An 11,195-nucleotide genomic window follows, 5' to 3' on the forward strand; every position below is an offset into this window, starting at 1 on the left:
GCCCACCTACAGTTATGCCTGTCCACTACGTGGAGAAGTATAGGTCAGATGTCCAGTTTTAGATTGAGTCAAGAGAACACACCAAGTCATTTAAGGGCATCACTCTGTCATTCTGCCTGAAAATGCAAGCAGCTATCCAAGGCCATCTCATGGCATCTATCACCTACCTGTAACCAAACATCTGTCCTTGGGTAGCACTTAGTTTTAGCCTACAGCCCGTGTGCACAGGTCCCAGTGCTTTGCCTTCCATTTTGGTTCAGCTGTGCAAGCGTGCCTTGGCTCAGTACCAAGGCTAATTCCTACAAGCTATTAGCTGCCGATACTGTGCCATACCTTGGGATTTAACTAGAGCTTAAGCAACAACAGATTGATTCACATGGGGAGGCAGGAGCCTAGGATTCATTAAATGGCTTACGACATGGGGTTGGGGTGGATACCTTAAAGGAACCTTGCCAGGAGTACTCTGCAGTAAGATAAATGGGTAGCTTTCACCTCAACTCCAGAATGACCCTGTAATGAAAGGAGATAGCATATAGCAGCTTTCCCCGATCTGGTATTCCAAAACATTTGGAAGGCATAACTCCCAGTTTTCTCAGCTAATGGCCTTGATGGCTATGGTTGATGGGAGATGGCCGAAGGCTGAATTAGGACTGTTGATCTCAGTGGCTTAAGGAATATCAGCCACCGAGAGCTGTGTTTTCTAAAAGGACCTTTAAGGGATGTAATACAGCCCTATTTCTCATGCCAGCTAGGAAGTTATATCCCCACCTTACCACTGGCTGCTACTGCATGTCTTAATACCTGGTTCTTTAATTAAAACTGGCAGCCAAATGATGTTCAAGATATACATGATAACCACTGGAGAAAAGGATTTGGCATTATACTGAGGATGGGAGAGGGCAGCTGTTCCAGCCTGCAAGAACCTTACAAGTAACTGGTAGCATCAACAAAAGGGAACTCGGATGGAAAGGAAGTCAAAGTGGGAGGACAGAACTAGTTCCCAGGTGGAGCTTGTGAAGAGGTTTTAAGAGGCAAGATGGACCAAGATAGTACACGGAGGCACAGGTGAAGTAGTAAGACATTCTTTCGAGATGCTTTTTACTGGTTACACTGCTGGTCCCATTAGAGCAGGTACTTATGTGCAAAATTATGTTTATGGCCTGTAAGTTGACAAGCCTGGCTTTCTGCCCCATTAGGAGTTCTACATTCTTTGCACAGCTCCTCCAGTGGGGCCAGAGCTAGCCATATCAAAGTGCCGTCACATGATCGCTGCTGCTACAGAGAAAGCCCATTTCAAAGCCAACCCATAAAAATTACTTCTCCATCCTTGGGGAAGAGACTGCTGAGGCATAAGACAAAAACAAAGGATTGCGTCTACTGGCAGTGTAAGCAGGATGTGGATCGCCGTTTCAGCATGAGTTCCCACTGCAGGGCCTGATCAAAGCAAATGCAGGGACGATACTAACCCGGAACTGGTCCATTCCCACCACCTGCACCTCTCAAGGGAGACTTGTTTCCCACAAGTGATCAAGTTGCAAGAACAGAAGCATCTTCCCTGGGCCATCTCACTTGTTTTACCCAAAATTAGGGCATTTATACACACCCTAGGACTGGGAAGAATTAAGTCTTCAGTTTGCTCCCTCACAAACTCAAACTTTGAAGAAAAGGAGGGAGAGAACCAATGCATTGCCTCAATGAAAAGTGTAATTAAAAAAAAAAAAATCTCAGCAACCTGCCCCTTCCCCTTTTATTTTCCCAGAACAATAAACTGAAGCAGCTAGATAAGAATCTTACATGTTTATTCAAAATGATGCAGTACCCCCATGGGGGAAAGGGGAGCATACATCAGGACAAAGTTGGCAAAAAAGTCAGTCAAAAATACCCCCAAAAATAAAGACATCCCCCACCGCAGGGGAGCAGAATTTTTGGTATTCTTAATCAGACATTTTTAAAAAATTACATGGCTGGGCCCTGGGGAGGTAGGCAGCCGCTGTACAGTGTAACCGCTACACAAGACAGCCTGGGCCCCACATCTACAGGCTCGGGGAACAGGCAGGGCTAGCTACTTCTTGGCTTTGGCCGAGTTGCGTGGGGGAGTGACCGGGCGCCCACCGGGGTTCAGGCCACTGAACTGGCCGTATTTGCCTTTGTTCTTGTCAGCCGGCTTCAAGATCTGCACAGTTTGAGGAAGGAAAGGAAAGAATTAGATGCTTTGAGGAACCAAATTTCTCCCCCCACAACCTTGGCCAAAGCACATGGCCAACTCAGGCACCCTGATTTACGTTTCTGCGCATGCCGGGCAGCCTCTCCAGCCTCACCTCTGGTGGAATGCAGCTTCCACAAAGGAGTACTGTGGAAATTACCTGGCGGATGTATGACTAGGTTCTCCCAAGCTAACTGGCCACCTCTGAATTTCCCACCCATGTCCCAAAAACAGTGAGGCTCCCATTGTCCTCACATGAATAGGCAAGAGGGGCTGCTGCCCTGTCAGGAAGGCCCAGCTGGGCAACCTCCCTTCCCTCCCTTGCAAGCTGAGAGCCAGGATGGCGCACTGCTGAGGGTATTGGGCTGGGAGAAAGAAACCGAGCACTTCTCGCCCTCTCTCCTCTTAGTGCTTTGATGACTATGTTGGTTTGGAAACTGGAGTGGGGTTCCTTCTCCTGCCCAAGCTGGAGTGGCCAACACAGGCAGGTAGAGGGACCTGTCCTCATGCCTAAAGGCCATGTACCTGTCTTCTCCTGTGAGCACAGCAATGGATATGAAAAGCACACGCACAGCGGTGCTTCCCTGAGAAATACGAGCAGGAGGGAATGCTGCAGCTGGCCCTACCTCACGGAATAGAGGTGCACTCATATCAGTGGGCCACACATCTTCCAGGAATTCTCTCTCCTTCCCCTTCATCTCACCCCAATTACAATGCCCATTGTTCCACGCATGCAGCAAGTCAGCAGCACTTTCAGCTAGAAACCAAACCCATTGTCAAGTTTACAGTTCTCTAAAATTATCTCATGGGGAAAACTGCAATTCCATTGCACACTTGCAGTCACAATCAGGCTTAGCCACGAATAATTGTACTTGCCATCCTCATCTCTCCTTTCAGTATATTTAGGGCAGGGATGTGCATAGATCAAAGATACTACCATTCTGTGGGCTTTTCCCACTGCTCCTGCCTCAACTGCAATGGGACAGTAATCTAGGTGAACACTAGGCAAAAACTACTTGGAAAATTAAAAGGAGGCAGCTCCCAGTGCAAGAGTATAAGCAAATTTCACATTCAGAGATTAGTTATTGTTACCCAAAAGCTTGGCTACTTTGGTACGTAAGTTAATTATGTCCAAGAACACAAGTTGCAATCACAGTGATTCAACATACATAAAACCATTTTAATGGATGAATGATTTTAAGCCTCTTCTTCAAACCATTTTAAGGAGTTTGCATTTTCCGAGCTCCTGCACATCCATTTGGTGACTATCATAGGACACTGGATGACAGAGACCTCCTCTTTCTTTTCAGAAAGGAGGCCTGCCTCCTGTGGCTCATACCGCCTCCCCGCATCCACACCATTAAAAGACAAAATATAAGTTCTAATTCAGAAGGAGAGGCAGCGGAACAGGCTATCGCGTCCCACAGATTTTACCTGGAAGGAGCACATGAGGGTCTCATCAACGCTCATCATTGCACCTGCATTATCAAACTCGCCGCAGTAGTTTGGAGCGGAAAAGAGCGTAACCAGCTGCCGTTTGGCAAAGAACTCGTATCCGTCCTCTACTACCTGTTGGGGGGAGGGAAATGGGGAAGATGATCGACACTATAGGAGCAATATGCACATCTCCAGAGCAGGCTGATGCCCCACCGCATTCCCACTTCTCCAGGCCCCTACGCTGCACGGCTGGCCAGTGCGACTGTTTTCCTCCCAGCCAACCCCAGCGTCAGGTGGGGCAAATGGATCGTTTAGGTGGGAAGAATGATTCTCCATCCCGAACCCGCCACTTCCCTGCCCCCCACAGCACAAGAGCCCTCCCTCCTAGCCCTGCCAAGGATACTCTCTTCCTTTCCTCAGTGCCCCAACCTGATGCGCCCGGCAGATCAAGTCCAGATCGTGTTTGTGCAGAAACTTGGCGACAACTTCTGAGCCAAAGGTGAAGGAGACACCACGGTCATTCTCGCCCCAGCCCTGGACATCTTTGTCAGGATCAGACCAGAGCAAGTCACAGAGAAGTCCCTGATCGGGCACATCTGTGGGCCTCATGATCCGCCGAATCTGTTCCATGGACTGAAGGTCAGGAGAGAGTCCTGGAAGACAGGAGGAAATTGTTAGATTGCCACGGGGAAGGCACTGCATGTGCTTTTCTCTCAAGTAGCCCATACCTGTGGGGTCCATGCGTTCCCCCTCTTACACCCCTGGCACTCCATGTTTTCCAGCAACTCCCTGGGTCCAGCTTGCAGTTCTGCCCCACTGGTTCACTTGGTGTACACTTTTCATCATGTATAAGGATCAGTAATGTGTCTCTGCCCTTAATTATTTTAACAGCAGCCACAAATTTGTATTCCTATGCGAACTGACTTGCCTGCTCCAGGGTGAAGTTGAAACTCTCTAAGTCACAATAGTTCTCATTTATAAAACAGGACTTCAAAATCACAAGTTCTTTAAAAAAAAAAAAAAATCTGCCATGCTTGGCCTTCTACTTCTCACTCCGATTCTGTGCTCTTCACCAGTAAAAATGTGAGTATTAACTGACTGCCAGGGACCTAGTCTTTATGCAGCTGCATTGGCTGGCTAGCTGTGCAGAGTATGTTAGAATTCCTTATCTGTAGTAACTCAGATAAAGTTTGTGGACTTTGTGATTCTAATAAAAAACAAAGTAGGCCATTCCCTGCCTTCCCCTACCTAAGAGCACTGACTTGTAGCATATTCTTTGGAAGACAAAAGCTCAAGAAGAGCTTTCCCCTAAAACTCCACAATAAAGAGCAAATCCTTGCAAAAGGAATTCTGCATGGCCTTCCCAATCACTTGCATTCTTTTTTCCAAGATTTTACCCTGCTCCCAAGAAAGCACACCAGCTCAAGATGCAGAAGGCACTCAATTTCCCAGCATGCAGCTGACACTGCCTACAGCTTTCCTGTTACCCACACAGACTGTCACCTATCAGAAAGGCTCAGCACCGCTTTGGTGTGTTTACACAGCAACAAGAGCAGCCTTGCTCTCCTTTCTCTCCAATCCTCCTGTCTTATTTTGGGGGGAGCGGCTTGCCCACCTCCATGGCAGCAAAAGATCTTCTCGTCGACTATGGCAGCAATAGGCAGGCAGTTGAAGCAGTCTGTGAAGGTCTTCCACAGTTTAATGTTGTAGCGCCTTTTACCTGTGAGAAAGGGAGAAGCGAGTGAAAGGGAGAAGTGAAGGAGGAGAAAGGACTGTTTAAGTAGCCACATTCCTGCAAGGCAGAGAAGTAGGAAAGTGGCTGAACGAGCACAGTCAGAAAAGACACTGACCTTTTCTGAGCACTGCCCTGTTCCCCCATGCTGAAAGCCTCCCTCTGTCCTGCTCGCATGCTCAGATTAGGTCTTGCACTCACATTCGTCATAAAAGCCATAGATGCGGTTGATGCTTGCACACTCATGGTTCCCACGCAGAAGAAAGAAGTTCTCAGGGTATTTAATCTTATAGGCCAACAGCAGGCAGATTGTCTCCAGCGACTGCTTCCCCCGGTCCACATAGTCACCCAGGAAGAGGTAGTTGCTTTCTGGGGGGAAGCCCCCATACTCAAAGAGTCGGAGTAAGTCATAGTACTGCCCGTGGATGTCTCCTGGGGTGGGAAGGGAGGGTGGAAATGGAAAAGAGGTGCCAGTGGAAGTGTAAGAAGTTTTGAATGCACCGGAATACAGTCTTCCTTTATTTCTAAGTGAAATGCAGCCAAGGTGCCCCTTCCATTCCCTACCCTAGACTACGGAGTACACACATGCATCCAGGGTAGGGGCAACGGGTGGCAACAACAGCACTGACTTACCACAAATTTTGAGTGGGGCTTCCAGCTCCAGCAAGATGGGCTGGCTCAGGAAGATTTCTCGTGACTTCAGGCATAGGCCCCGAATCTCATTTTCGGTCAGCTGCACATTCTTGCCTGGGCGTGAACCTTGCACTGGAAAACCAAAGGGTGCCGTCTGATGATTCCAACATTGTGCCCTTCCTAAAGTCAATTCCCACCAAGCCTCACCTCCCCCGACACATTCCCCTTTGAGTCTTAGCGCTCTCTCCAAAGTCATGTCCTCCTTTCCATCCTCAGAGGAAAGCCACTGCTCCAGGACTGGAAACGGCCAAGGCAGCCTCCAGGGCATGCAAGGCCAGCTCCACAGAGGTCCCCAGGCCCTGCAGACCTCAAGGGGTAAAGTCCTAGGCAGCACTCAGGTGACACATGGAAAGCTTCAGTGCTGCACCGCACTTTCACATTACTCGCTTTAGTGCAACATCTACACAGCACCCGTGTAACTCATCACCACACACAAGGCCAGCAACCCACTGAGAGTCTGTGCACAGCAAAGTCGGAGTCTCCCAAGGCACCTGTGTGCAAGCCAGAAAAAAGTTTAACCCAGACAACCTGTCACCCTGCAAATGTCATGGGACTCTATGGGACAACATCATGGCTCCTGGCTGGGGATGATAGCAGGATGTCAGGCTGGGGAAGGTGAGACTAGTTCATCTAATGGGTGACCATCCTGTGGCCACCTCAATGTATAGCTAACCCACATCATTTCTGACATTTGCAATGCTGGCTGCCTGAAAAGAGTTGAACAACATCTGGAGAACCACAGGTTGTCCTCCCCTGCCATTCTCTGACCCATCAACCTCCATGGACTGGTTCGAATGTTTACCTTATCATATCCAGTACTACAGGTTTAAGAGTGGAAGCCCTCTCTATAGGCAATGCCACACCGACACACACACACACACACACACACAGCATATGATCTCATCTGCTATAATATTCACCACCTCTGTCCACGCTCATAGGGGTAAAAGCAGCACAGAGAAGCAAGCTGAATCAACAGACAGAGGTAGTATAGAACAGTGCTTTTCATCCGCCAGTCTGTGGGAGATTTCCTGCCAGTTCATGGGGGGCTGCATCCTGCTCACATGGACCGGCACAGGGTCTGGCTGTGCTCCACCACCTCCTCCTTGGTAGGCATCGCCAGTACTGCCAAGGGGGCCAGGGAGGAGAGAGACGGCTGGGTGGGAGCTGGCTGGGAGCCATGCTACACCAATTTTGGTATTTTGTTCTTTTGTTGTCATTTTTTGTTGCTTGGTTCCTGGTTGTTTTGGAGAATTTTTTTTTCAGTATTGTGTTTGGAAACCAATACACAGAATATTATATTATGTGTATGGTGCTTTTTGTTTCTGCCTCAGCGGTCCCCAAGGTGGTTTTCCTGTTTTCGTCAGGCCACAGCCGTGGAAAGGTTGAAAATCACTGGTACAGGAGACTTGAATGCTTAGGACTGATAGTAATGCCATCACTAAGATCCCACCGCCATCTTCCAAAAATCTGGAACAGGCAGCAGTGCAGGATGGAAATGGTTCCAGGGCTTTATATTCCCACAGAAAATTGCCCATTTTGTAAGTTCATTAGTGGCAATGAATGCATGCCAACAGCAAATGCAATACTGGGCAAGCGTGACAGTTTCAAAGTTGTAATTTAATCTAAGTAAATTATGTCTAACAAGGATGAGAGAATACAGTTATGCCATTGAAATACAGATATGTCTCAAAATAAAATGGACCTAATAAATGGTGACAGCAAAACTGAAAATGACCTAAAGACCTCAGTGGAAGAAAGCCAAAATATATAACTGGGTGTCAGCATATTATGCACAGTTCTTCAAGGGCCTAAGACTAATGAAAGTCAACAGTTTCGGTTCCTTTAGGTTTTCCATAAACTTAAACGATGTAAGGGAGATATGCTGCTCTGAATATACTACTGTCTTTAAATAAGGTGTGTACGAGTATTTGAGTTAAAATGTCTGCATGAGTGTCTAAATGTAAATGTTAAGGCTGCCTTCCTATACATGCTTTCTTGTGAATAAACCCATTAAACTAAATGGATTTCTGAAAAGATATGTAGAGGATTGCTCTCCCTTCCCCTTCAAATATTTCAGACCAAACACTTTTAGTACATTGAGACAAAACATTAACATGGGCTCTTTTGTTTTGCTTTGCTTACTAAACAAGTAAAATAAACATGCTAAGTTAGATCACCCTCTAGAGCACTGGAACATTTTCCGATGAAAACTGCCCAATGCAAATTACCCTAATTTGCACAGGGAAAATGTTCCAATTCAAAATCTCCCAGAAAACCCACATCACTAGAAACCAGCTGTTTACATGGTTGTCCCAAAGCACATCCCAAATGCCTGGCTGTCCACATACTGCTAGTCTTCTTGGAGTCACTGGTTCTGACTGATATTAGTTGATCAGGCAGAAATCTGGGGCAAATCAGAAGCACAAGTCTGTGCAGAGCTGGGAAAATATTGCCGACCCAGATCAAGGGACCTTGGCCTCAACAGCTGGAGCCTTTGCACTTATGCCACTCTCAGACACCCTATGCATACAAACATCTGGGTAGTGAGAACTATGTCACAAGGTAAGTACTGAGGATAATCTAGGCAAGACACACACACCCCTTCAGCTGGGCTCAAGTGCACCCAAGCTGCCCAGGCAAACACAGGATAGAGCACCCCTCTCTGGGTTTGTTAAACACAAACAACGAGCTGCTGGACTCGGTCCGCTTCCGACCTTCTATTAAGCTTGGGCTGCAAGGATTACAAAACGCATGTTTACAAATGCAAATTGTTTCCCAGGCGGAGGGCACGATTCAGGCTAGCCGCCTTCCTGAAAGAGCGGGGATCCCGAGGAGGCAGGCACGCCAGCCACCTGCGAATAAGCCCCGGCGGGGTGCTCTGCTCCCGTGACCGTGGCCAAGCGCGGCTGCTGGGGCCAGGAACGCGGGCCGCCCGGCCCGACCCCGACCCCGCTCGCTGGGCGCGGCCCGCTCGTCCAGCAGCGCCGAGGGCGGGCCAGCACCTGCGCTCCAAGGCCACGAGGGGGCCAACCAAAGCACGAGGAGGGCGACCTCCTGCCAAGAAACGACGGGCGGGCGCCTCGGTCGCCCGGGCAGGGCAACTCAGTTTCTGGTCTCGGGAAGAAACGGTCTGCCTATTGGCCTCCAAGGCGCGACGGTCATTATCCTTAGGCGGGCCTAGCCTTCGCCAACCTGGCGCTCTCCTCCTGCGTTGGGCTAAACCCCCCAGCACAGCTACAGATGATGGGAGGGGTAGTCCACCCTTTTGGAGGCCACCACACTGGGGAAGGCTGCGGATCAAGCAACGCTCTTCTCAAAGCTAATTAGCTCTTGCTGGCGGAAATCCTACGGGCTCCGGCACACCCTTCTCAGGAAGCCGTCTCCCCCTCTTTGCCCCGTCTCCGACCTCTTTCCTGGCGATCCCCCACTTCGGGTCCTATCATCCCGACCCTCATCCGGACTTCCCAAGAGAGCTATGTTAGGAAACGCACGCTGATTTTGCGGCAGCGGAAAACGTAGCGTTAAGCCCCGGCGAGTCTGCCAAGATAGGGTGGAGCGGAGGCCTCAGACATTAAAACCGGACTTCAATTACAATCTTTCCAGCGGCTCCACCGTCCTAACACGATCAGTGCTACAGAGGAGCCGAAGCGCTGCTTCTCTCGTGTCTCTTCACCCCTTGTAATCACCTCGACTGCAGAGGGCGACTCGAGGGGGAAGAGTTTCTAGGGCTACTTAATCCGCGTCCAGTAGCTTCAGAACATGCCGTAAGCAAGAGAAGGGGGTGGGAAATGCATAGCATGGAGCCCACGCATCGCACGGCTCATCATCTCGCCCTCCAGTCCCAGGCGGGGGCGTCAAGCCCATGCCGCCAACCGGAAAAACTCCCGCACGCCAGGAGCGCTTTGCGCCGGAGCTGGAGCAGCGGAGCGAGCGGGGGCGCTGCGGCGCATTCCAGCGCGGGGAGGGGAGGAGGGGAGAGCGGCAGGCAGGAAGGCCGGCAGGCAGGCAGCCCCCCGAGCGCGCCTTCCCCGGAGCACTGGGAAGTCCAAAGCGGCGCCCCGATCCCCGCCGGCAACGCAGAGGCGCTGCCGTCCCACGCCCAGCCCCAGCCGCTCACCTTCCAGGAGGCGCCCGATAATGGAATCCAAATTGAGCTTCTCGCCGTCCGACATGGCGGCACTCTTCGGGAGAGGAAGCTGCGGCCGCCTGGGTTCCTCCCGGCCTGCTCGGTGGTCCTAACAAGCGGGCGGCGGAGGCAGGGCCGGCTCTCTTCCTTCGCCTGCTTGCCGAGACGCCTCCGCCAAAGACAGCGAGCAGCAGAGGAAGCCACGAGCGCGCAGGGCCTCGGCCGCAGCCGCCACCACCACCTGCAGGCTGGAGGGATCAACACGGGCCGCGGAACGCGAGATCTCCTGCGATTGCGCCAGCCAGCCTTGGCCTCTCCCAGCAAAGGGGGAGGAGAGCGCGGAAGGGCTCCGGGAGCTGTGGTCGCTCCCGCTTCCTTCAGCATGCGCTCCTCTGCGCATGAGACCGGGAAAAGCTTGCAACTCCGAACATTCCCCAAACCGGGGGATGCTGGCAGTTGTGGGACTTTTTTCCTTCCTCAATATGCATAGGAACGAGCTGTAATTTGGGGTGAAGTAGCGATCCAAGACGCCCCCAATGCTGCCCCTCCCCAGGTGCAGTCTATAGGCAAGACTTATAATGCTAACAGGTCCAAAGGTTTTAGAATGCTTCATTTCCTGAAGACGATTCTGCAAGCCCAGTGCCTTTATCCCCAATGTTTATCTGGTGAAAATTATGGATGAAGGGACAATACTTCTTTCCAAATCCAAACACTGATGCAGCACACCACTAAAATAGGATATCAACCCACCAAAGTAGAAATCGGGCTTTTGCATTTGGCTTCTCCAAGCCGCTTTTCATGGGACTCTAATACTAAAATACTACCCATGTTCTTTTCCCCAATTCCAGGGATAACAACTAGCTGAAACAATGTACACTGCCGAGGGGAAGGGACAGGACGGTGTGGGGTGGGGATGAGACACTCATAGTTATTCATTAGGCTTTCTCCTCTCCACTCTCTCAGGGCTGCTGTATCACATGTTACAAAGCTTCTAAATAGAA

At 50.3% G+C, this 11,195-nt stretch overlaps 1 protein-coding gene across 1 annotated transcript; it reads right to left on the minus strand.

The window, feature by feature from the left end:
• Positions 1-1,782: 1,782 nt before the first annotated feature.
• Positions 1,783-10,438, minus strand: PPP1CA (protein phosphatase 1 catalytic subunit alpha). Its single transcript, XM_044438408.1, has 7 exons — positions 10,186-10,438; positions 6,006-6,137; positions 5,574-5,804; positions 5,256-5,360; positions 4,070-4,293; positions 3,638-3,772; positions 1,783-2,173 (listed from the first exon to the last, which is right to left on the minus strand). Exons 1-7 carry the CDS (start codon positions 10,238-10,240, stop codon positions 2,063-2,065), a joined length of 993 nt encoding a protein of 330 aa, XP_044294343.1. The 5' UTR covers positions 10,241-10,438; the 3' UTR covers positions 1,783-2,062.
• Positions 10,439-11,195: the final 757 nt, after the last annotated feature.

This window comes from Varanus komodoensis, unplaced genomic scaffold (genome assembly GCF_004798865.1).
Source record: "Varanus komodoensis strain SLA01 unplaced genomic scaffold, ASM479886v1 scaffold32, whole genome shotgun sequence".
Lineage (NCBI taxonomy): Eukaryota > Metazoa > Chordata > Lepidosauria > Squamata > Varanidae > Varanus > Varanus komodoensis.

What these genes read in the sequence shown, in the direction of transcription:
- PPP1CA (XM_044438408.1), bottom strand. Translation starts at nt 10,240, where the DNA reads ATGTCGGACGGCGAGAAGCTCAATTTGGATTCCATTATCGGGCGCCTC. An exon ending in GATCTTTTGCTGCCATGGAG is followed by an intron (nt 4,294 to 5,255) that starts GTGGGCAAGCCG and finishes CCTGTCTTCCAG; the next exon opens with GACTCTCTCCTGACCTTCAG. An exon ending in TGATCTGCCGGGCGCATCAG is followed by an intron (nt 3,773 to 4,069) that starts GTTGGGGCACTG and finishes TCCCCCCAACAG; the next exon opens with GTAGTAGAGGACGGATACGA.